This window comes from Pituophis catenifer, unplaced genomic scaffold (assembly GCF_029215685.1).
Source record: "Pituophis catenifer annectens isolate HBS135680 unplaced genomic scaffold, rPitCat1.0.hap2 SCAF_2, whole genome shotgun sequence".
NCBI classification, from domain to species: Eukaryota; Metazoa; Chordata; class Lepidosauria; order Squamata; family Colubridae; genus Pituophis; species Pituophis catenifer.
In genome coordinates, this window is record NW_027256882.1 from 121353870 (window position 1) to 121380750 (window position 26881).

Below are 26881 nucleotides of genomic sequence, written 5' to 3' on the forward strand. Positions count from 1 at the left end.
GTCGTGATAAAGTGAAAGCCCAGAGGCCTTGTATCTGCAGGAGGGCAAGAGAGGCGAACAACGTGTACCCTGGGTCAACATTCCCGTCAGCGCCCCTCGAAATCTCTGGAAGCTGGGATAGAATGGCAAATGCTCACTGTCGACCATTAAGGTCCGTGGCTGCGTCGCCGTGTGGGCTAGGGTGTCAAATTTGAGCCAATGCGGCAGATAGATGGTCCAGGAGGGTGCTCAACAAAGGCTGAGCGCCCCCTTGTCCTGAACTGATGTTCTACCCTGCAGTAGGTAGTGAGCCTGATCCTTAAGTGAGCCTGTGACTGTCATCCCCAGCCAAAGAGCAGCCAGAGGCATCTGCACTCGGCGCTACCTCCAAGTCCAAAGGGCCCCGTCGAGAATAGGGAAGGAAATAGTAACAGCGTTGTTTGTACCAGACAGGCGTGTCTCTCCAGTACCTGCCAATGAAAGCTGGGTCAAGCATCTCCCTGAGGCAAGTGGAGCCCTTGCCGGGGTGGGTGCACAGGCCAACTGTCACTTACCCTTACCAACGGCAGCCCATGTCGCGGCCAGGTCAGAAGATTGGTCGTCGCTGTGGAAACACTCAGAAGGGCTGGCAGGCATGGCATATCGTAAGCGGCCTCGGCTGAAGCTCAGCAACTGGTATAACCTAAGCAGTACAGGCATGGAAACATTGTACAGAGTTAGCATATTGCTCCCAACCATGCTTGGGTCCTCGGTTGACTGACCCTGGTAGAAGGGAAGGTTGGTGCTATCCTGAACGCTCTCGTAACTTAATGTCCGGTAGGAGGACTGCTCCATGTGCAAAACTCGCAATTGCTGCCAACCCCAGGCCCATACGGTGTGCCCTGGAAAGGGGTCTCTACACTGTCCTCCATGATATCACTGTCCCTCCTGTCCTTCTCCAAGGCAGAGGGCGAGCCAAAAATGGCCACTGTGGTGGCTGCTGCCGGTGTAGACTTACATATCGCTTCAGTGTGCCAGTTCCGCCACTCTATGTAGTGTACTGATTAAGCTTAGTGGCAAGTGGGGTCTGTGGTATAATATCTAACCCTTCCCCTGTACGAGAGGGTGTAAGGATCACTCCCGGGTAAGTAGTAAGCTGAGGAAGAGCTAGGTGACCAAGGAACCCTCCCGTGTATAGGCGGTTCCGACACCCCACATGGAGGGTTAAGGACCTCAGGAGAGGTGTCAAAGATGCTGGTATCAATGCAGGCAGGCCATGGCCAGGACCATGTTAAATAATGTGGGGACATGGAGTGCTATAGCAGGTGTCCCTCTGATTGGACCACCTGTGCAGGGAGACTTTGTGGTGGGCCAGAGTGACCCTTGTAAGTCCGCCCACCATGTTAACTTGGGGCAGGCACACTGACAAGGTGCAGTCGGCTAAAGGGCAATAAAGGCGCCAAATTCACCCCCCCAATGTTTGGTCGGGCGCCTGAGCGGTCTCGCCACCGCTAACAGCGTAATTTGTTTCTCTCCGTAGCCCGTGTGCCATCCAGCAGGTCACCTCAGAAGGAGCTTCCGCAACTGCGAGAGCTACATGTTAGCCTTGTGCGGTCGAACCTCCAGGCTATGAGGCAGACTGACCCGAATGGGCTCTCCTGCCTTGGCTATCAGGTGGTTGGCTCTGTCATCACTTTGACTACGGGGGAAAAGAGATCGATCATCTCGAAAGGAGCGCCCCTTGCCTCGGCAGCCGAAGCGGCTGACTTAACCACTGAGGAATGTCATTACATGAGGCAGACTGGCTCTGATGGAGCTCCCCTGTCTCGCTTCAGAAGCGCCTGGTGTTACTACCGAGTTAACTGAAAATACAAATGAGACTTCCCGCGGCGGTTGCCCAAGCGCCTGGCGCTCCTGCCGATTAAACTCTACACAGACTTGTGGATTAGGCAGACTGGCTCGAAAGAAAGCACTCCTGCCGTCTCAATTATGCGCTTGGCGCTATCAGAGTTAATGTATGTCAGAGGGCCGACATGCTCAAAGAGAGCGCTTCTGTCCCGCTATAAGGCACCTGGCGCTATCAGAGTTACAGTATGGCAGGGGCAAACTGGTCGAAGGAAGCGCTCCTGTCACCGCCAGTATGGAGCTCGGCTATCAGCGTCACTTTGTGGCATAAGGCCGACTGGCTCGCCGGGAGCGCTCCTGTCACAGCTATCATGGCACTCGGTGCTATCAGAGTCATTTTGTGGCAGAAGGCTGCCTGTGTCGCTGGGAGTGCTCCTGTCGCCGCTATTATAGTGCTCCACTATTAGAATAACCTCATGGCATAAGGCAGACTGGCTCGAAGAGAGCACTCTTGCCTCTGACACGACGCTGCTAGGAGCGGCCGCCATGTTACCTTGTCCGATGGGCAGACTGGCTCGCCAGAGCTCTCCTGCCGTGGCCGCTATAGTGTGGAGCACAGATACCACCTTACTGAGGCGGGAAAGGCTCAGTATGAGCACTCCTGTCGCGGCCTGAACTGCGCTGGTCGCTTCCCGCTCAATGAGCTGTGAGGGAGACCTCCCATCTCAATGTAGCGTTGGGTTGCGTCTTTGGGTGGAAACGGGCAGACTGCCTCGCAAAGAGTACTCCTGCTGTGGCCATTGTGGCGGCAAAGACATCAGCCACTTTCCACTCACAAATCAGGCAGACTGGCTCGTCTTGAGCACTCCTGCCATGGCTCTTGAGGCGTCAAACGCACTTGCCGCTGTCAGTATGCCTGGACGAAACCAGGCAGGGACTGAGTCCCACTCTGCATTCGCAGACGATTGCCAGGGGCAGCCCGACCAAAGGCAAAGCCCCCTCTGCTGGCACGGGATTGGCAGGGGCCTCGGCCGAACGTCAGGCTGCTAGGGAGGATTTCCAGCGGACCGCTGGCCAACGACCATGGTTTGGTTTCAATTCCTGTCATATTTCAGGTAATTAGGAATGGGTGAGCCTCATTTTCTCAGTCTCATCTCATGGAAGACCGAGTTGAACTGGGGAGGACCCAGGCAGGGGAGGCGTGGCCAAGAAAAATTTACTCAGTCTCCAAGCAGAGAAGCAGAGCACCACCCATTCCTGGACGATCTTCCCCGCCACAATGGAGAACCTCTCTTTCTGCATTTGGGCAAGAATTTTATAACCAGGAATCCTGTTTGGAAACTATGTAATCTGAACTAAGAAATTTGAACTATGCAAACTAATTTATATGCTTAATGTTCCTTTTTTTCCCACTGTTAAGTAATATTATTTAAATGTTAAAAAATTAATTGTATACCATGACATCAATATGTAAGGCTAGCTTTGTATTGCGTTTAAGAAATATTACCTTTCTTTCTCTTTTTCTGCGTTAACACTTTTTTTAAAAATATACTCCTACAGAAAAATAGTTAATATATTATCTATTTCACAATAAAAAGGTTTTTAAAATTTGCTGGATTATATCTGCAAAGAGCAGCTGGCAAAGCAAAAAAAAAGCATAGGTAAGAGCTTCTGAAAGGCAAGATTGAGAAGGCCTGGATGATAATCTATTTAAATACATTCCCAGCCTGATGGGCTTCAAAGCATTAGTAAGCAAGCTTTCCCAAGACAAAACATGCTAGTCTTTCTGTATTTTCAGCGCTGCAAGACTGCTATATCTCAGGTAGGAAAAACCACAGTAATTAATTCACAATTCACAGCTACAGTAGCTAAAGGCAGACAATGAAGAAATTCTTTTATATATACCAAAGAGAATATTTGGCAAGACAAGTTGAATCAAGATGAATAGCTGAACATTTACAATATAACTGCCCCATCCCAAAGTATGTCCTTTAGACATAAGGGAATGCAGGAACAAGTAAACTTAAAACTTTCAATAAAAGATACCACAACTGTAATATTGTTAAAAGTACAATGTCAATCTGAAAGCAAAACAAATAAGAGTAGTTCTTAATATAGAACAGGGGTGTCAAACTCGTGGTGTGACGTTGTCGTCAAGTGACGTATCACGACTTTCTCTTCGCTAAACCAGAGGTGAGCATGACCAGTGCATCTAGCCCGCAGGCCGCGAGTTTAACACCCCTGGTGTAGCACATTCCACCAACATACAAAACCATAGAAAGCCTATGAATAAAAACTGGATTTTAATTTCTGCTTCAGAACAACTACTGATTTCTGCTGTAGTTATGCAAGTATGGCATGAAATCTTCAGTTTCATTAACTCTATTAAAAAGTTCTTTACCAATAAAATAGTTTCAATTTCATCTTTTGAAATTCTGATATTTCATTTGTGCAGGTAGCACACGCATGCTTGATTTCTAAAGGTGTTGTTTTTGTTAAGCGAGGATCATTTCCACCTAACACCTCCCATCACAACTTCCATCTTTATACAGATGTATTAGACTGCAAATTTCAGAATTCTTAGCCTGGCACTTGAATTCAGAACCACCTGGAAAGCATTGGACTGGGCAAGGCAGGTCCAAAGAGAGATCTCAAAATTCTTGGGTCTCTCACAGAACTATGTTTGGGATCAAGGAATATCTGGACAGGAATCAATCTGGGAAACTATCTGTAGTTGCTGCCACAGGTTCTGAGAAAGACAGTCCTTCAAAGATAATGCAAATGGCAATACCAAAAGCACAACTCATTCATATATTGCTATAGATGCTGCCTACTGTTCAGCTCCGATTTCTTCAACTTGTCCTAGAAATCTTAAAGCAATTTACATTCTGCCAAGTTCCGAGGTTGGCATACTCTGCTCCGATTTTAAATCTTGGTTAGAAGTTGTGGTTAATTAAAAACACAATCTTGATTTTCTGCCCTTAAGCAAACTCAACAGCAACGATAGTTTGCTACTAGGTTCTCCCTTTGAGACAACTGCACTTGCACTAGAAAAGTCTTACTTAGTTTTCCTATAGGTAGTGGCTTTTTCTACCCCAAATATTAACATGCACTGTATCTGTATTTCTGCTGTTTTCCATCAGAGACATTTGGCAAGGATTAGGAAAGAAGGTTGGTAAGACATGATCCAAAATGCACATAATTTAAATATTACCTGTTTTCATAAAGTGCTTTGACATAATCAGTAAAGGAAGGTGCTAAGCAACTAAATGCAGCTGTGGACAATCAAACACGTTTTCATGCATGGCTTTTGATGCATCACTTTGTCTAGCCAGTCAGGATGAGTTAGGGCTAGATAAAAGGTAGTAAAGGAAAAATACCACAGTGGGAAAGAAGCAGGGTCAGACACACATTTGGAACAGAAGCAGAAAAGTGGCAATTCTATGCAGTTGAAAGAAGCATTAGATAAATGATGCAAGAAATCCAAGCTGCGATGATAAAAAGTTCTGGTACCTGCACGTTGGGATGGAGCGGGAGCAGGGCTTAGAGTGATCACAATAACTGGATTGGGAAAAGGAAGAAAAAAACACGATAAATCACAACAGAAACAGTCAAATCATCAAAATGAAAATAATTCATGTTCAAATCAATTTCAGGACAAGGAATTCAAGAAATTCAGGTAGGGAGAAATCAACAAAGGGGACAGAAAGATGAAAATGAGATGTATCAAACAAGTGAAGAATCTGCTCTACAATTTAATCAAACACGTGCAGGATCAATTTCTTCATTGTATTTATAAGCACTGTTCCATTAAGCTCTGTGGATTTCAGCTCCCTACACTGTAACATTCCTTTAATGGTCTCTTATTTCCTTCCCAGACAGAACCTATCTATTAGAACTTCATCAACAACATGTTCTACCACTTCACTATGATATGAAAAAAATACTTATCCCCTTCTAGATTTTCTGGATTTTTGCACCTCTTTTCTTCAAAATATTACCTGGGGTTCTTATGGTCCTACTGCTATGTAAAGGAAGACCGAGTCATCTACAAATAACACTAACATTTTGTTCTTGTTTCATAAATTTCATAAGCATGAATCAAACAATGATATGCCAGCATGAAAAAGTAATCACTCCCTTGGATTCAATGAAATGCTTCCTGTAATTAGTGATCAGACTCTCACATTGCTGGTTCAAAAGTGCATGAGGACTGCCAGTATCCGGCAGCAGCTGCAGCCCGCCAGTCCCTTAGTCGGCGTACAAAACGGAAGGCACAAAGCAGAATGTGATCCCGATGCACGGAGTGGAAGTCAAGCAATCCTGGCACGCCACACGGGCTCCAGGCAAGCCAAGAGACGTGAAGACGAGCTTCCTGTGGCCACCTGCCACTCCATCCCACCACCACTTGGCTTTCCCATAGCCTACATGTCCAGATCGCGTGCCTCCCCCCCACACCTCTGCCTGCTACCAGTGTCACCACACAAAGACGATCCTCCCACAGCTGGCTGCTGCTCCGGCCCACCCCTTGGCTTTCCTAAGGCCTGCGCAGCCAGATTGCCTGTCTCCCACCCGCACCTCTGTCTCTGCCTGCTGCCGGTGTCACTACGTGAAGGTGAGCCTTCCGTGGCCGGCTGATGCTCCAGCCCAACGCCATTTGGTTTTCCCACGGCGCATCCGGATCACCTGCCTCCCCCCACACCTCTGTCTCTGTCTGCTGCTGTTATCACCATGCAAAGACGAGCCTCCCACAGCTGGCCACTTCTCCAGCCCACTGCCACTTGGCTTTCCTGCGGCCTGCGCAGCACGTTCAGACTGCCTGCCCCCCCCGCCGCACCTCTGCTTCTGCCTGCACAGGTACTCAACTCACCTGTGCTGCGCAGGCTGCAAAGACACCGTTGGCGCGCATGCACTCGCCGCCTTCTATACTGGCCACGGCCACCCCCTTCACTAGGGCTTACTTTTGTGGGAGGGCTTTTATTAGACACGTGCATATAAAACAGGCTGGGGCTTATTTTCAGGGTAGGTAGTATTTTCGGGAAAACACAATACAAGCAATTTATTATCTGGTTCTAAAAGGAGTAGCAGTATCATCCACATTTACAAATACAGTGTGTGACTGACAACTAATAAGAAACAAAATTCGTAATCCAACATTCTCTATTGAAAACTAAAGAATCAAGGGAAATTCACCAAGTAAATAATGGCTTAATTTTGCTTTGGCAGATCTAAACAAACAAGTCTGACAGACCTAAAAACAGAAGAAAGAAAACTCCCGACGAACCCAGTTTATTCTACATACTGAGAACCATTACTCCAAAGAAATTTCAAACTAAGATGTTCATATTTTTTACTATCTGTAGTTATTAGGGAAATGAATTACTTCAGACACAAATTGAAAATGTGCTTCAAAGCATGTGAAGTAGACGCCATACGATTTAAAAAAAAAAGATGTGGCAGAGATGCATACACAGTTCTAGTTAGTATCTTCAGTATGAAATACCTCATAAATATTAGTCAATAGTGTCTGTTCTCACTTTAAAAGATATTGGAGTAGGGCTAAAAAAACCCAGATTCCAGACCAATTGTAATAATAAAAATTCCTTGGGTGACTTTCAGCCAATCATACTCTCATAAATAATTCCCTCACAGGTTTGTTGGGATAAAATGAAATAAAATCCCTGTATAAATCAATGCAACCTTATGGAAATAATTCAGATTATAAATCTAATAAACAAACAAACAAAGCTGTTTAAGATACTTCTTGTCTTATTTTATTTCAGAAAACCTAGGTGCACCTATTATTGCTTATATTCTACAAGGCTTCTTCCATCTCTAGGTTTTCAGTGAATAAACTATTACATGGCTGGATGATCCACATGTAATCCTCTGCATCCAGGGACTGGGCCACTAGAATTTTGTTCAGAAACTTCACTTTTCTATGTTATTGGGGGGGGGGGTCTCTTGTCAAAAATAAGAAATATCTGAGCTGCTGGTCTTAAATAAATAACCTAAAATTTTGTCCTTGAATCTCAGTGGCTCCATTTTCAATCATTTTGGAAATTTGAACTTTGGACTTTAAAAGTAGAAATGTGAGTTGTTCCCAGATGTTTCCTGCTCCTATACCCACCCTTAAGCCTCCCAACCCAAGCCAAAACTTTGTCCCATCCTTTTCTATATACAGTGCATTCAGAAAGTATTCAGACCCCCTTCACTTTTGTCAATTTTGTTATGCTGCAGCCTGATTCTACACCTGTTGAATTTCATTTTTTTCTCATTAATCTACACTCAGTACCCCATAATGACTGAGTGAAAACAGAATTTTAGAAATGTCTGTAAATTTATTAAAAAGAAAAAAAAACTTGAAATATCACATTGGCATAAGTATTCAGACCCTTCACTCAGTACTCTTGAAGTACCGTTGGTAGCAATTACAGCCTCAAGACTTTTTGGGTATGACACGAAAGCTTTGCACACCTAGATTGAGGGATTTTCTGCTGTTCTTCCTTGCAAATCCTCTCAAGCTCAGTCAGGTTGGATAGCGACTGTTGATGGACAGCCATTTTCAGGTCCCTCCATAGATATTCAGTAAGGTTCAAGTCAGGGCTCTGGATGGGCCACTCTAGGACATTCAGAGTTGTCTCTAAGCCACTCCTGTATTGTCTTGGCTGTGTGCTTAGGATCGTTGTCATGTTGGAAAGTGAACCTTTGGCTCACTTTCAGGTCCTGAGTGTTGTGGAACAGGTTTTCATTGAAAATATCCCTGTACTTTGTTCTATTCAGCTTTTTCTCAACCCTGACCGTCTCCCAGTCCCTGCTACTGAAAAACATCCCATAGCATGATGCTACCACCATCATCATGTTTCACTGTTGGGATGGTATTGGGTAGGTGATGAATGATGCCTGGTTTCCTCCAGACATAATGTTTAGAATTGAGGCCAAACAGTTTTGATTTCATCATACCAGAGAAGCTTGTTCCTCACAGTCTGAGAATCCTTCAAGTGCTTTTTTGCAAATACCAAGCAGCCTTTCATGTGTTTTGCACTGAGGAGAGGCTTTGGTCTAGCCACTCTGCCATAAAGCCCAGATCAGTGGAATGCTGCAGTGATGGCTGTCCTTCTGGAACTCTGTCCCATCTCCACACAGGATCTCTGGAGCTCAGTCAGAGTGACCATTGGGTTCTTGGTCACCTCTCTTAATAAGGCCCTTCTCTCAATTGCGCAGTTTGACTGGGCGACCTGTTCTTGGAAGAGTCTTGGTTGTGCCAAACTTCATCCATTTGAGAATTATGGAAGCCATTGTGCTCTTACGAACCTTCAATGCAGCCAAAATTTTATTGTAGTCTTCCCCAGAGCTGTGCCTTGCAATAATCCTGTCTCTGAGTTCTGCAGGCAGTTCCTTTGACCTCATGGCTTTAACTCTGCTAAAGTATGCATTGTGAAACTTTCTATAGAGAGGTGTGTGCCTTTCCAAATCATGTCCAATCAATTTACCACAGACTGACTCCAATCAAGGTGTAGGAACATATGAGCAATGATCAAGAGAAATGGGAGGCACCAAAGCTAAATATCATGTGTTGTTGCAAAGGGTCTGAATACTTACATATACCAATATGATATTTTTGTTTGTTTTTAATAAATTTACAAACATTTCTAAAATTATGTTTTTATTTTGTCATTATGGGGCATTGAGTGTAGATTAATGAGGGAAAAAAATAAATTCAACAAATGTAGAATCAGACTGCAGCATAACAAAACTGACAAAAGTGAAAGGGGTCTGAATACTTTTTGAATGCACTGTATTTGCCATCATTCCAATAACAACCCACAGACCTCCTGCTGATCAGGAGAGTGATTTTGCAGCTCCATCCCAGGGAAACTTGCTAAATACTAGTGCGGCAATGGTCAAGAAGGAAGATCATCTAATATTTTGGCCTAGTAGACCAAACTATTCATAATACCATTAGCTATATTACATTATATTACAATACAGTTACAATAAAACTCACAGTAGAGGAGGCGACATAATTTGTTTCTCTGTTCAGATTTTGAAAATAAGCATTGTTGAAGACACCTATCAACACAAGCTATCACAAATGATAACCATACAAGATTCTAGAATGTCACAAGCAAACCTAAACAGGAATAAATTAAACATTAAGTCAATCTGGATCTAAAACTGATATCCAAGAGCAAAATTCCTATTCCAAGATTCCTATGGGATTTGCATAGGTATGTGGGATAGCCATGGCAGTCACATAGATAGATAGATTTTATTTACATAGCAAACTGTATGAACATAGTATCCTTCCACACAAGAATGATCCAACCATCATCTTTCTCATAGGATCCTCAATTAGTATGGCTAATAAAGAAAGATCTGAGATTTTAGTTTATGTACTTTGGATGAATCAGTTTCACCACTTCTGCTCTCAGGATACTCAATTCCATCTCTGTTCTCTGGATACTCAATTCTCCTGTTCTCTCTGAACAGAGTTTAGGTGGATTTACCTCAAATGAGCCTCAAAACTGAGCCCAGCACTGTATAATTTGCCATTATTTGCCATTTTGGCCCACTTCAAACGTATTAGGGATTTGCAACAAATCCATATCTTATAAGATCTGAAGCTTTTCAAGTCAGAAACAGTTAGAACATGATGGACATGTTTAAATGAGAAAAAGTAGGGTTTATAGGTCTATAGGCATCTGGGCTGGCTGGCCAGACACAAATACTGTAGAGCAGTCATGTAATTGAGTATAATTCTTCTAATATTCTGAGTCTGTTCTATCATTAGCAGGTGTGTGGATACTATATTTAACAGCATTGCCCACAAAGAATTAAGCAAGGAAAGGACAATATGTCAAAAAGAAATGGAGAACGTCCAGACATTGGAAATGAATAAAAATACAGATAAATCTGAATGTAGATGAAACAAGCTTTCGGTTTTAACTTAAAAGAACAAGCCCTGGATACCATACTTAATCTGATTACTGTCTGGAGTCAAACAAAATGTTTATCCTACTTAACAAACTCATCCATTTTCTGTGATGCAACGAATCACCATTTCAATTCAGAACCAAACCAACATGAAATTTTGAAAAAAAATATCCAAGGTTTGTGAGTATGCAATATAAGAGCTAACACTTTAAGTGACTTGTTGAGAACCGAGTTGGGAAACTTGCAAGCAAAATATACAAAGCATCCTATATTTAGCCTGGAACTTGGATCTTACTGTTTTCAGACATACACAGGCACCAATCTTGCAGAGAAGACTCTAAATATTTTTAAGCACACAACTGAGCTTTGAAAGCATTCTCAGAGCAGTGCTTTCATTCCTCTCCATCAAAAGACCGTTCGGCCTTAGTGTGAGTCCTTCAAAGTCCTTTTAAAATCATCATCATTCATCTGCACATCTCTAGGTTCTCCCTTTGCCCCAACTGATGTTTCACAGATGCGAACGCGGCCCGTATTCGTGTGTTCACCAAGTATAGACAACCATAAACCACCCTAATGTGTTCTGTGAATTCAGCCCATTTAGCTCCTTTATTGCAAATACGGCGGTGCAACACCCACTAAACAACTTGGCGGACCTGTCCATGCTGACAGGTCCCCTTCAGCCAGTCCTTTACCTTTACCTCGTAGTTTGGGTTAACTGTGAACATTGGGCTGACATTGGGCTTCAGGGACCCCCTAATCCAGGACACGCCCATTTTAGGGGCTTCCACTCACTGTACACCTCTCTTTCTACCAAACTCCTCCTTCCCACTCTTTCCCTTATTTTCCTTCCCAACTCGAGGCGCAGTTCCTGGGCTTCCCTTTTCCCTCCTTCCTTCCTTCCTTCCCCCCTCCAGGCTCAGGGAAACAGGCCTCGGCTTCAGCTCTTTCCCTTCTGCCCCGTCCCTCCCGCCCCCCTTGGAGGCATCTCCCTTCCCCCCACCCACCCATTCCCACTGCAACCCGTTCGGTTTCCGAGCGCCTTCCAAGCTGGGCCTGCCATAGCCAAGCAGGGCCCCTTCCCCTCCCTTACTAGGCCGAGCCCGGGCCGGACTGATCTCCAGGTTGAGGTCGATGCGCCGGCGGGCTTCCCGGTTCTCCTGTTTCAGCTTGGCCTCCAAGCGGGACAGCTTCTGCTCCAACGAGGACGCTGCCATCTTCCCCCCCCTCCCCCGGAGCCGCCGCCGCCGCCGCGCAGCCAGAATGCACAAACACCGCAACGCGCAGGCGCGGTGTGAACCAACCAGGCCACCGTAACTCCATCCTCCTTCCTCCTCCGGCCCCGGTTTGCCCTACGCTTATCTTGCCTCGGAGGATGGACTCGCGCGCATGCGCAAGGCTGAAACCGGCTTCCTTTTCCCTGTGCCGGTCCCGGCACCTGCGGGGAGTCTAGAAAGGCGTCTGGCGGGTGGTGAAGTCGGTTAACGTTTGGTGAGACTGCCGAGATATCCTGCCGAGAGGTTGATCGAAGCGCCCATCTGTCTTCGGGTTTCTTATCGCGGCCATCCGAAATTTTAACCTAAGACCGTCTACTGTTGACCTCACCCCATTCCTAAGGGGCGTGCATAAGAGCACCAGCGTGCCTTCCGTCCCTGTCCTAATGTTTCCTCTGTTTGTATCTATTTTATGTATTCAATTCATGCTTATACTTATATATATTACCTAATATGTTCTTGACAAATAAATAAAATAAAATTGTGGCTTGCTTATCAAGTTGTAGGTTGTGGCTCACTTATTAACTAGTTAGTGGGGTTTGCTATAATTATGGGGCTTGTTATGTCCAGGGATGTCTTAAAGTTAATATGACAAGGAAAGGTTATTAAACACAGGAGTAGAGAATAATTATAAATATATTTAAATTAAATTTAAAAGTCAAGCCAAAATGCATCATATGCGTGTCATATATCGCTCTAACACCTTAAGATCCTGTTGCATATTTAAAGATTTTCCTCGTTGGATTAGCAATTGTACCTAAGAAAATCATCTCCCAAACCTTGATCCCTTTAGTGCTAAAAAATAACTCAGAATAGTCACTATTTCTGACCGTATAGGCAGGATGTAAAGGAAGGGATAAATCAAAGAGCTTAGTGTAACTATGCATCGATCATTCCAAACAGAAATTGAGCTGATTTATGTACTTGTAATCTGCTAATGAAAAGCATCCATGAGTTGCATTATAGAGATGTAAGAGACCATTAGATATTTAATGATCCCTGACCATAGTTGACTTGGGTGCTGCTTTCGGTGAAGTCTTCCACGTGTTCTAGCCAGACTTCTGCAAAATAGCCAATCTACAATCTTTTTTATTTAAAAATTAGAGATGGCAGGCACAAAAAAACCTGTTTCGAGTGATAATAGCTGGATGTTTGGGAAAGCATATTTATGGAAACCATAGTATACTAAATCTGGAAGAAAGTAGTTTGGAAGAAATTGTTACTCTTAAATTGGCAAGAACGATAAACACCAAAGATTCACCCTGAATACTAATGTTCATTCAACAGCTCTGGAAGTTTACTTAAGGATACCCTTGTGACTTTTAAAGAATCAATTTTGTTTTAGTATCTAACTGGATGACTACGTGGGGAAGGTATAGTGATAGATTCTTGCACTGAGCAGGAGATTGGATCAAATTATCTTAATGGTCCTTGTCAACTTTTATATTCTATTATTCTACAGCATGCTATTCTGTCTCCTTTAATCCATTAACAAGAATTTGCAGGACCACTGTAGACAGAAAGCAATTAGAAATATAGCTGCTTAAGGGAGCTAGGATTCTCTTTGGAGAATACCCCATTACATGAATGCAAATGGCACCAAATTAGGGCATCCAGACATCACATATTTGCTATGTTCTCCTACTTGGAGAATTTCTTGATTTCCAAATTCCATTCTGGGTCTGGAAATCCTGAAGCACCTTTCTTCCAATTCCTCAGATGGTTATGATGGAAAGGAACGCTTTATTTGAAATAACAAAGGACTACTTAGTTGGACAAACCTGGAGCAAATTGCTTCAAGCCTATCAGAACTACTGACCTATCTGAACATATTTTCTCCACCTCTTGCCCCATTTACAGGAACTGAAAAAGGTGCATGTTTTCTCATGAACTGGCCAGCACCATCATCTGGCCTTAAGGGAAGGTCTAAAGTGGAAGTGCACGAAAACAGTTATGATGCAGCAAATAGGGCCACAGATTTACTGTAATGAAATTTTGGCAGAAACTTGGATTGGCCCATTTTAGGAACTCATAACTGCTAACAATCAGGAGACTGGAAAAAACCATAACAATACAAGAACTGGAAAAGGACATGTTTACAGTAATGCAGACTAAAGAGATATTGCTTAATTATGACCAGTATTTAGATTCAGCACCTGCCAGCTACTTTGGGGGAAGGGGGGAGTGCTTTCAACTCAGTATTTACTGTGGGAGACTGCAATTAGCTCATCAGAAAGTATTCAGGAGGGGGTGCAAAGTAGGACCAAAACCATAAGCTGCCCATGGGCTTTTCCATTCCTGGCATATGGCTTCTGATTTCAAATGGCTTCAACTATGATCTTTATAATATACTGATGATGCCATTTAGTTCAGGTAATGAAACGTCTGAAAGTAAACAACCAAACTCAAAGAACACCAAGGACCTCTCCTGTCAAACCTGAGCTACAAATATTCTCCTTTATACATCTTTGTAATAATTAAACAGAGAACTGTCGGAACTGAAGAAGCTTCTTGGATGAGAAGCAAAACCTCTTCAAAGAAAAATAAAAGAAAGCCCAACTGCCTCTTGCAAAAGCACCTTTGGGACAATTAAAAGAGGATATACATACTGGCCGATCCCAAACCAGACAGGGAGCAATATTTCTGTTTCCAAAACTAACAAGAAAGGGCTGCTGAAATGGTGGCGGCAGGAGGAGCAGATTCTAGCCTTTGCCCAGAGTGTGACTCCACTGGACAGAGCCTTGCCCAGGTTTTGACTGCACTGGAAGGAAAGCCCCACAAAGGGGGCCAGGTTTGAGAGCAACGGCCTGGGGCTAAGGTAGGAGTGAGGTACGCGGCATGCCACATTTTTTATTTATTTATTTATATGCCGCCCTTCTCCGGAGACTCAGGGCGGCTTACAATGTGCTAAGCAATAGCCTTCATCCTTTTGTATATTCATACAGTCAGCTTATTGCCCCCACAACTGGGTCCTCAATTTACCTACCTTAGAAAGGATGGAAGGCTGAGTCAACCTTGAGCCTGGCGAGATTCGAACCTGCAGTAATTGCAGGCAGCTGGTCTTAATAACAGGGTGCTTTAAACCACTGTACTACCAAGGCTCCTCTTGCAACAGGGCTCCTCCACTGAGCCAGTGGCTACATTACTCCTAGCTACTCTGCACATAAGAGCCACCACCCCATGCCCAGCTCCAACATTCATGGCAGCCTCAACCAGTACTGTGCAACCATCCCTAGAGCCTAAGTAGCCAAAGAGAAATAACCAAAAAGTTGCAGCTTTGCAGGAACTTTTTAAAATTGAATAAATGTATGTAAAATGGCACGCAATGATCCTTTTTTTTTTCCTCCTTCCCTTTTGACTGATAACATACTTTTCTATCAGTGCACAAAAAGACTTCAGGGTTGTGGACCTTACAATGCTCTGAGATTGCTGCTTCCTTGTGTTTTGCTCAAATACATCCAGGGAAGGTGAAGGAAAAGGAGAATCCATCTGGATTCTCTGGATGATGAGCTTTGAGCTATTACTTTTAGGAACTGGCAGTCTTCCACCTCCTCCATGTCCTGCTCAGTTTGCACTAAAACTTTTGTAGCATTATCTTAGTTTCTGCAGCTATCTTCCATTATTTTCAACTTTTGAGTAGAGCGAAACTCATTTTTAAAAATGCATTGCATCTGTTTTGAGCGCCTTTTCCCTGCCATGACATCCCATCTACAGTATTAAAATCAACCTTTTTAAAGTCCAAGATGTATCTTGACTAAACTTCTTATTACTTAGGATGAGGCCAAGGATAACTGATCATGTGCCTTCCTCTGCCCTCCCTCCCAAATACTGTCAGCAACACAAATTTCCTACTTTTGGTATATATTAATTATCTCTCAATAAGCATTGTGGTGAAACAAACACATTCATAACTGTAGAAACACACAGTTTCTACAAACCTTAAAGTCTTTTCAGCAAGTGATATATAGCCCTTCCCAACAAGGCACAGACAAGGAAGCAAGAATTACACAGACTTCTATAAAGTGTGTTTAATGTTAGGATTGAAGGTAAATTGGAGAATCTTGGAAACAGCATCAAATTCCCTGTCTTCTTGCATTAGTGGTTGATTAAGATTTGTTTCTCTTTGAACCATCAATTTCTTCTTCCTAGGCTTTTTGCAGCCTGGGCTGAGCTGCTGTTTATTACCAAATTCTTTCTTATCTCTTGATGCTTTATATCCAATGTTCCTTCCATGACTTTCCCACTTCCCATAATCTCTCATAGTAATCATGTAATGAAAAATAAAACCAGCTCCTATGGTAAGTGTTATTCATTTAAATTCCTCTGACATATATTTATCACTTTTTCTTCATTTTACCGACAAATCTCTAATGCTTAAAAGGAAAGGGAAAAAATGCTTTTCCAATATTGGTTTTTTTAGTCAGAGAAATTGACCTTTTGTTGTAGTCTATCCAATTTCCATAACAGTATTAGTTGCAATGAAGTGTGCTCTAGATTTTGTTCAGTGTGTTTCTGCTCACTTATTGCCTATGGAGGAGCAGGATTGGCATTCCTCTACTTCCTCTTCTTCCATTTCCTCTGTTTTCAATTTATAGAGGATGCTTCCTTTTATGTTTGTAAAATAAGAAGTAAAATATATTTTCTTTTTTTTTAAGCTGGGGGACTTGGCAATAAGATAACAACAGTCAGACCAGGTCTTTCATTTTATACTCAAAGCCCACTACAGTCAAATTATGACCTGGTTGTTTTATCTACTTATCAATTCCTAAACTTATTTTCCCTTAGGATAAATGATTCATTCTAGGCATATTATCATGTGACTTGCTTCCAATATAACTTTCTCTTCTTGTAAGGCATAACTTTTAGCAAGGAGTAAAATAGAATTGCATTAGCCCTAAATTAATCTGGGCTATTTTCAAAGGGCATTTCTTGTTTATTATATGCAATTTTCAAAGATTTTCTTCTGTTTGGATAAGTGGATCACACCTGAATTTTTATGGCACCTAAAACAGAAACACTCAGCTTCTGGTCTTTTTAATCAATAAAATAATTTGTTAAGGATTTGCTAGAATGGTTATTCACTTACTTACAAGAATATCTGTTTTATTTTGATGATAGGGAAAGATAATGGGAACCAGCCTTATCATTAGTTCCCAATTTACCACTGGGGACTACATCTAGCATGTCATTCTTGTGCATGGCTGATAAGAAATTAGCAAGCCGCCATGAATAAAGTTGATTACATTGGTCAGCCATGTGTAGCAAAAAAGCAAAATCATTCTGTCCATCTGGGATATCAAAGACACGACAGTCTTCATGTGCTTGCTTAAAAGAATATTTCTGCAGTGGTTGCCACAAAAGCCAAAAGAATGAATAAACCCCCACAATTCCATACAGGAATACTAAAAAAATATAAGTAGCTATCAATTTCTGTAGAATGAAAGCCATGCTATGGGTACAGGTGAATGTAGAGTAGCCAATGACGTTTTGTATGTTTGCCAGGCAAAGATGCTTGAAGGAGATAGATCCTACACAGTTGAAGGTATAACCTAGCACAGTTAGAACCTTTGCAGTTTTGAAGATGGTTTGTCCCAAATAGATTCTATAAATCATCCTACCACCTTCAGTGTGTGCCCTGAATCTACGGATCTTCTCAAAAAGGGCCTTGCCAAGTTCCCGATCCTTTGAATCTAGGATGGGAGAAGGGAAAGGAGACTTGAGTCGTCCTAGATACCCCATATTAACAGTGCGCACACCTAGGAAGTGCGGGCAACCTATTTCAGAGAGAGCCTTGGTGGTCCAAGGTGACTCAAAACATTTCAACAGAATGGACAAGAAGTGTTCAATCTTTGATGAAGTCTTAGGATATCGGAGCCAGAAGTTGTTGCTTGCCATTAAGAACAGTGAATTGACAAGTGCGAAGTAAGGGAAATACTTCAAGAACCAGGGCAGAACTTTCTGATAACAGACATAGCTGATGTATAGATACTGTTGGTAGTCCAGATTGATTGAGCGAGGACTGTTTGCCACAGGAAGCTCTTCACTGATGGTTTTATCCACAGCTTGAGGCTTGGGTACAACTGCTGAAGTCTCATTTAGCTTATTATTCAGAGGAAGGCAAGTCATGTTATCAACAGAGATTAATAGAGTCCCTGAGAGAAGAGAAATCATCAGCATTGCTAGTCCCAAATAGTCCATCAGAACATCCCACCAAGGCTTTAAAGACTGGAACTGGGCAAGGCTGTCATTGAAGAAAGTAACTTCTGACAGGGTAAACATCACTAGAAAAAAAATAATTATTAGGAATATGAGTAATTTGTTTGGCTTTTGCACTAAAACGGGTGTCAAACTGGTGGCCCATGAGCTGGATGTATCACACGCAGGCCATGCCCACCCCAGCTCCGCGAAGGGGGAAAACATAGATGGATGGATGGATGGATGGATGGATGGATGGATGGATGAATAGGTGGGTGGGGGGTGGATGGATGGATGGATGGATGGATGGATAGATAGATAGATAGATAGATAGATAGATAGATAGATGATAGACACATAGATGCAGACACATATATAAACTGAAGTTAGGACAACAAATGCTCTAAAATCTTCGTTTGTTTTAGTGCACCGGTGTCAAACTCGCGGCGTCATGTCTATCAACATGACGCCGCGAGTTTGACACCGGTGCACTAAAACAAACGAAGATTTTAGAGCATTTGTTGTCCTAACTTCAGTTTATATATGTGTCTGCATCTATGTGTCTATCATCTATCTATCTATCTATCTATCTATCTATCTATCTATCCATCCATCCATCCATCCACCCCCCACCCACCTATTCATCCATCCATCCATCCATCCATCCATCCATCCATCCATCCATCCATCCATCTATCTCCCTAGGAATAAGTCTCACTGACTGAGCTTACACATTATGCCCACTATGGTATTTTGACTTTTGCCAATTACATTGTGCAGATGTGGTTTATTTACTGAAAAATGGTTGAACTTCTACTAATGGTTTAGTAGAAATGCAAATTAGGCTACAAAAAAATTTAATTGAAATACATTGTCCCATCTGCTGTAGAGAGAATTATAGGTAATCCTCCACTTACGACTACAATTAGGATCATAATTTTGGTCATAAGTCGTAACAGTTGTAAATTGAGGCACCCACATGCTCAGACTTAATTTTATGGCAGTCATGAAGCAAATCGTATGATCATAACTCTGAATCACAAATCACTGAACAAATCAAATGGTCATAAGGGTGAACCCATTCTCCTAAAGCCTAATTGAATGGGGTTTTTTTGCTTGAAACCAGCAAAAAAACATTTCAAATCACAGTCACAGGACTGCAGGACACTGTGGCCAGTCATAAATGTGAACTGTTTGCCAAACATCCGAAATACTGTCATGTTACCATGGGGAAGGTGAGCAACATGAAATTTTACAACAACCAGAAATGTTTTATGGGCTGTAAAGCATCCTTTCCAAGGCTTCTGTAACTCTGAATGGCAGTTAAATGGCTAATTGTAAATTGAGAAATACCTGTAGTACAATAATCAACCTATATTAGCAGAGAAGCAAAAGATCAAATATATTTCAAATGCTTGTCTTTTACTGAATGTAAAGTATTAATAAATAAATAAATACAATAAAAATACTGTTGCAGGTCTCCTGAGCAGATGACACTGTTTGCTGTTTTTCCCAAGTAAGCCTTGGGGGAAAAAACCTTACAGTATTAACTCAAGTGGGAAGTTTCTTACAGTTTGGGTCATTTTATTACCGTTATGTTTTATAAATAGCCTTAAGACCAATGACAGCTGCTAGTCTATTTAGACAAAGTGTGTAATTCACTAGCTGAGTTGGTCTTTGTTTTAGAGTGTTATACAGCCTGATTCACTGGAGAAGAGCCTAATGCTGGGAAAGATTGAGGGCAAAAGAAAAAGGGGACGACCTGGAATGAGGTGGCTGGATGGAGTCACTGAAGCAGTCGGCGTGAGCTTAAATGGACTCCAGAGGATGGTAGAGGATAGGAAGGCCTGGAGGAACGTTGTCCATGGGGTCGCGATGGGTTGGACACGACTTCGCAACTAACAACAACCACAAAGCCTGATTGATGTGATTTGTAAACCATAGTTTATAGTTCAGTGTGCCATGTGGCAAAACAAATACCTCCCACCTTACTGTTTGCCCACATTATCTACCACGGACCACAAGCCCATTGACTCTTCCTTCCCTCTCTTATTCTTTCGCTTCCTGTGTCTAGCATCAGCTCCTCACCTGCAGGAAGCCGATCCTTTCTGCAGGCAATCTTCTCTTCCTTTTTTTCTATCCAGAAGGGTACCCGTTCCCAAATCTTCTCTCCTTTATCTGTGATTGCCTACGAATTCTCAGGGCAACCCTCAGCAGCACAAGAGGCTTTATTTCATCTCCATGGCAGCTGAATGCAGGAGGAAAGGACTGGAAGAGGGGGAAGAACAAAGCTAGTGTGACCTAGCCAGGAGGACTCATTCGCTTTCAGCATGATTGCCCTCTCTTGAAATGCAAACAGCAAAACACGAAGGAAGAAAAGAAAAAAAGCTAGCAGAAATCACTAAACATATTAAATCACAGAACTATTAAGAGAACTTATTTTTTTTTTTAAAAAAATATGTATTCTTCCAACAACGCCTAATAAGGCCAGCTGGCGCCTACACACAGTTTAATAGTGGTGTCCCACTATTAAAATTACAGAGGCAAAACTCTCACACCAGGAGATGGAAACAAGCGGGATATCTGACATCTTTAATCCAAACTTTTAAACTTCACCCTGCCAAAGAAAACTTGTTTTTAACAATGCGGATTAAAGTGGATAAGGACAATTGCCAAAGGGAAAAACATGGACTAAAGTTGAATACAGGTAGTCCTCAACTTACAACCACAATTGAGCCCAAAATTTATGTTAAGTGAGAAATTTATTAAGTGAATTTTGCCTCATTTTACGTCTTTTTTTGCCGCATTTGTTAAGCGAATTGCTGCGGTTGTTAAATTACTAACAGTTGTTAAAGTGAATCTGGTTTCCCCACTGACTTTGCTTATCAGAAGGTTGCAAAAGGAAATCGCATGAGTCCGGGACACTGCAACCATCATAAATGTGAGTCAGCTGTCAAGCAGCCGAATGTAAATCACGTGACCATGGGGGAGGGGCGGTGCTGCAACAGTCCTAAGTGTGAAAAATGGTCATAAGTCCCTTTTTTCAGTGCTGTTGTAACTTCGGTGACTAAACAAACATTTATAAGTCGAAGACACCCTGTATGGCAGTGAAAGAGATAAAATGATAGGTGTGTATGTGTGGGGAGGACTCTATGGTGTCCTCTTCCCTCAGTGCCTTAAGCTGGTGCCTACTCAGAAATTTAAGGAAGCATAGGTCGCTCTTCCATATTTTGATTCTCATGACAATGTTGGGTAGAAACATACTGGAATTGTGCTTAGGTTTTGAAGGAAGCATCCACAAAGTGTTCTTGGTTGCTGGTCTAGACTCTAGCCATTTGCCCTGGAAGTTTCAGGTTTCCCATCTAAATATTAGCTAAGGGGTCTTAGAGTCAGAGCTCCAAGGGCAGCTCACTGCTGCCACCTGCAGGGGCAATAATTAGCTTGATCTGGGAGGTCTGTAGAGATTTTCAGTCATCCAGGTTATGGTTGTCCCAAAGGTGCTTTTTCAGGAGGCAACTGGACTTTCTTGTTTTTTTTTTCTTTTGAAGACATTTTGCTTCTCATCTAAGAAGCTTCTTCAGCTATGACAGGATAGTGGGGAACGATCTGGGAGGCTGCTAAAAATATCTGGAAATTGCCCAAGGAGCTTTAAAGAAGAGTGTCTCTTCTGTTTAATATATATAATGCAAGCAATCTGGAATGCAAGCAAGAAAAGGTAGCAACTAATGCTTTTTCTCCTGTGTTGCACATCTCCCTGGGTAATCTGTCTGGAAAAACTAGATGGCTATCCATAAAAAACGTGCAATACCCACAACCATCTTGGTTTGCTTGCACATCCTCTATTCTTTTGATTTGTGCAGCACAGAAGGCTGTCTATAAAGCAATTGCCTCCTAGCCAGTTTTAAAGTGATGAGTGCTTAGAGCCCTGTGCTTTTGTTAGAAATGTGCCCAACTAATTAGGAAAAACAATCACTCAAAAGATAAAGTTGATAATAATAGAAATAATTAGAGGGAATGAAGATTTGGGGAACCATTTTATCACCTTGTCTCTTAGTGCATGTTTTATGGCTCGTTCTGGCATCTGTTTGCAAACAGGCAACACCTTCCCAAGGAGGCCATTTTATGACAAAGCCTATAACATGCTCTTAAAAAAACATGGGCAGCCACAGCTCAAATATTTTACTCCCAGGCTTGTAGCTAGGGGTGGGTGTATAGACTAGTTCCCAATTTTGTCTGCTGACTTAATTTCACTTTGTCCTAAAAAGATGAGATAAATGTACTTTACATTTTTAGGCTTTCTGCAGGCTTACCAAAAACCCATTCTAAATTATTTAACACTAGGACTCTGTAACATTTTGGCTTCAAAGGCAAAAAAATGTTGGGGAAGAAAGCATAAGTTACACATACAGGTAGTCTTTGTTTATAAACTCCCATTTAGCAATTATGCAATTTCTCCAAAACAGATGTGTCCGTTCCTAACATTGTGCAGCTGTAGTAGATGATACCTATAGTATAATTCCAGGAAGACAGGTTGAGTTTGAGTTAGGGTCTTGCTAGTACTCCTGATGTCTACTAGATAGCAGCAAAGAGCCTCTCCTCTCAATTAGGTTCTGTTGAAAATGAGTGGCTATAATCTCCATCTAGGCTACCATTAATAACAACTCCATCTCATTCTTCCACAACACTCGAATGAACAGCATGCTTAAATGTAGTGTAATGAATTTATTTGAGATATTTTGTACTCTGTTTTAATATTCGTAAGAGGGAGATTTAGTTCATGGAAATATGCACATTTTCCTTGTTTTGTCATAAGAGTACAACAGGCTAAAAGTCTCCTGTTCATTCTGCTAAGTGAGGCCTTCAATTTCTGTTCCAATGTGCTGATGTGCTGATTGACAGCATCTTAAAAGATAAAGATTTCTTACAATAAAGCTCAATTTCTGATGACTTCAGGGACACATATATGGACCTTTCTTGGCAACAATACAGAAATGGCATGCTATTCGCTTTTTGGAATTTTTTTCAACTTTTCTAGCTCTGACAATTCACATCACCACATCCGTCTATTCTTTCAGACCTGCAACCATATTAAGAGAAAACCTCATTTATTGATTTGCTTAGCATACAATTAATACATTAAAAATACAAGTAGAAAAATAGGGACCACGTTTGGTGGGAAGGTAAGCGTTCCGTGCACCTTTGGCATTTAGTTATGCTGGCCACATGACCATGGAGACGTCTTCAGACAGCGTTGGCTCTCCGGCTTTAAAATGGAGATGAGTCCATTTTAGAGTCGGGAACGACTAGCCCATATGTGTGAGGGGAACCTTTACCTTTTTTTTCTCTATGCAATACAAGAACAAATCACTTCAAACACACAGCTCTATGCACCTAGCACATACCAATAGACGAGGTTGCTTGTCATTGGAAAGCTATGAAAAAAATTCCGGGAAGGTTGACTTTTCATACAAAGGCAGTCTGTTTCTTGACTGGGTTTTCAAGATATAATATGCTGCATTTCTTTTCCAAAGATAGCTCACAACAAATTGTGAGCAGAATTAAGCTTCATCTGTGCATAATTTCCAGTGAGGTCTAACTAATTAGTTATCTGCCTTACCTTTAAAAAAATCATGGTTAGGATATTATGAACCTTCACATTTTATCTTAGATAAAGGAGGCAAATTAGGTTTTTTTCCCCCTGGCGTTTCTTAATTAACATCAACCGCTAGGTGGCAACAAGATGTAACAGAAAACATAATTAGTAATGATGAAACGTTAGAGATCTTTTAGGAAGAGAAAAAGTGGATTAAGTGGCTCTGATAGAAGGTAAAAGCATATGCAGGTCTTTCATGGTGTTTCCAATCTATAATGACATCTGATTCTTGAAATCTGTAAGAAATGTATGGTAAAATGCTTTTGAATCAAGTTTGGCTCCCGGTGATTTTCATCATCTGGTCTAGGCAATTTTCCTGCTGTGATAAGGAAGTGTTTTGCCACTGCCTCATTCTACTTTTCCTCTGAAAGTCAAGGTAATGTCATGATTAGTTTTGGGGTTCCGCCCAGCCTCCTTCACCACAACTTATGGATGGCCCATATCAATCCACTTATCCAGATGCCTCCTCTGTATTCAGCTAAGATACAACTGAGACAGTCCAAGGGCTGCATTCTGAAAGCGGTTGGTATTTCTCTTAATATCCTGCCTCGAAGACATCATGTCCAATCCCAAGACATCGTGTATAGTCAATGTAGGGATCACTGATGTACATCGAGGAAGCAACCTGAAAGGACATGCTTTCTTTTGGAAGCCTTATCATTTCAATTAGATCTGTCCAGTTTCCTGCGAGACCACTCCCTTCAAGTCTGGTTCCTGTACTCTTTACCTCCCTTCAAATCCTTGTACGGCTACCAGGGAGATCAGAATTCCAGCTACCACAGCCACTTTTTATGCCTTAAAGTGGTTGGCAAACTCACCTAGAATGTGAACCCTTAAAATTGAATAGCCCTTCCTGACTTAACACATGTAATTCAAAATGTAACTGAAAGGCCTCTACTCTTGTAATTCTTCAGCCTGTCTGATTGGGAATTCTCTTCCCAACAGCCAAGATAGACCTTCCTTACTGACCACTTGTTCAGCAACTGTTCAGAGTTATGAGGGTGCTGAAAAATGAGACAATAGTCACAAACATGCAGCTGTCACAATGTCCCAAGATGATGTGATCATCATTTGCTACCTTCATAGCCAGATCCCAAGAAGCAAAATCAATGGGGAAGCTGGCAAGAATTTGCAAATTAAAGTCACATGACATCATGCTTAAAGACTCATAGTGATTTGCTTAATGACTGCAACGTGAATTGATCTCATAAGTTGGTGTAATCAAATGACATAACAACTTTATGGCTTAGTAATGGAGTTGCCAGTCACTATTGAGGACCACCTGTATTGCTCCCAGAGAAATTCTGTTTTCTTGTTTTTTCTCATGCTACCTTCTTAGGGTAGTTTACAATGTCAATTCTCAATCCTCTCTCAACTTCCAGCTGTCCAGTTATTCACTGGCTATATTTCAATTGTACATGTTCAGACAATCAGTAGGTGGCAGCTAAGACTTACAAAAGCTAACCCGTTGCAGCCACCTGGTGGTTGTAAAGTAAATTGGTCAACCTGCAGTTTCAAGGATTTGTTGTGATCTAGGCTTTCTGAGTCATTAAAACACACGAGTAGTCCCAAAACCCTCTTTTATTGCAACAGCCATGAATTATATTCATTCACAGCTGAGTCCCATTCACAGCTGAGTCCCAATTAGTTGCAAAAAGTCCTTCGGGAGAAGTCCTTCGAGATAATCACCAACCTTTATCTCCCTTGACACGCTGCCAAAGACATACTTGGCAAAGCCACACGGAGTCCAGAATCAAAGAGAGATGTTGACTGGGAACAGAATTAACAACATTGCTTTCCAGCAAAGGGCCCACATGCCTTTGCTTCTCTTTTAAGTCTTATGGGAGGGGCCAATCATCTCCAGGCCTTACTCCTGAGTCGTCCCTTTTGTTTTAACTGTTCTTGCCTTCTGGCAGCTCTGCGCATGCACACACTAGGAACAGGCTCCTCCTGTTCCTCTGCCTCTCTGATGTCTGACTCTGGAGGTCCGGAGTCTGCACATAACTCCCAAATGGCCCTGGCTCCATCTCTGCCTCCGATGCAGAGTCCTCGTCCGAGCCTTCCCCAGACTCCAGGACTGGCCCATGTTCCTCCCCAGCCTCCTCACTGCCCAACTCTGCTGCCAGCTCCGCAGGCTGCTGGCAGACCACAACAGGATTTTAGAAAAATGACCATCAGTACAACAAGAAAGAAAGAATGTCCCAAAGGTGCATTTTTCAAGAGGCAACTGGACTTTCAGAAAGTCCAGTTTCTGATAGTCCAGTTGCCTCTTGAAAAAAGCACCTTTGGGACAACCATGACCTGGATGACTGAGAATCTCCATAGACAAGAAAGAAAGAAAAAGAAAAGCACGGAGTAACCAAGCCATCATGTGTGCATTTATGCAGGAGCCCCTTAATCTGCTAAATGACATTGGATGGGGCTGGAAATTCAGTCCAGGGACTAAAAGTCATGGCTCTTTGAATGCTGTACATTAAAGCTGTATGGACAGCTGTATGAAGCACAGACTGGATCTATAATCTGGGTAGCCAGATTTAGGGTGGTGTGGCAGGAAGGGAGCACGAAAATGCAGCTGTGTGGATCTGACTTGGAATTAGATTAAGAAGAGCTAGGATTAAATTTCCATTCAGCCACATTATTCAGTGAATGACCTTAATTTGGATAGTTTTGTATACTGTACTAAATCATAGTATGATTTGCTTAATTTTGGGCTTATACGACATGAGTCAGTCAACCTCTTGCTGAGTGGATTGTTTTATGATGTGTCTGTATTTTTTGCCATTTTTAGACAAGACCTGAACATTATTTCACAGTTTCTCCAAGGTTAAAAGATTGAGAAAAGTTGCTCAGTGTGATATAATATTTCACTGACACTTGAATAAGGTTTCTTTGGGCAATTACCAAGTAAATTTAATTCTTCCATTGTTTGTCCTACAGGTCTGGGTCATTAACAATGATTATTTAGAGGATAGCTACCGTAAATGACATAACTATATATTTATGGTTTTCAATCTTTCCTTCA

At 42.2% G+C, this 26881-nt stretch overlaps 1 protein-coding gene across 1 annotated transcript in view; it reads right to left on the bottom strand.

The window, feature by feature from the left end:
• The window catches only part of MAP2K7 (mitogen-activated protein kinase kinase 7), a 45292-nt gene extending 33338 nt beyond the window's left edge, over positions 1 to 11954 (bottom strand). The window contains exons 1-2 of the mRNA XM_070937404.1: positions 11831 to 11954; positions 5317 to 5364 (exon numbers count right to left, since the gene is read on the bottom strand). Coding sequence (XP_070793505.1) covers positions 5317 to 5364; positions 11831 to 11954 — 172 coding nt within the window. The remainder of the gene's footprint in view (positions 1 to 5316; positions 5365 to 11830) is intronic.
• Between the last annotated feature and the right edge of the window lie 14927 nt (positions 11955 to 26881).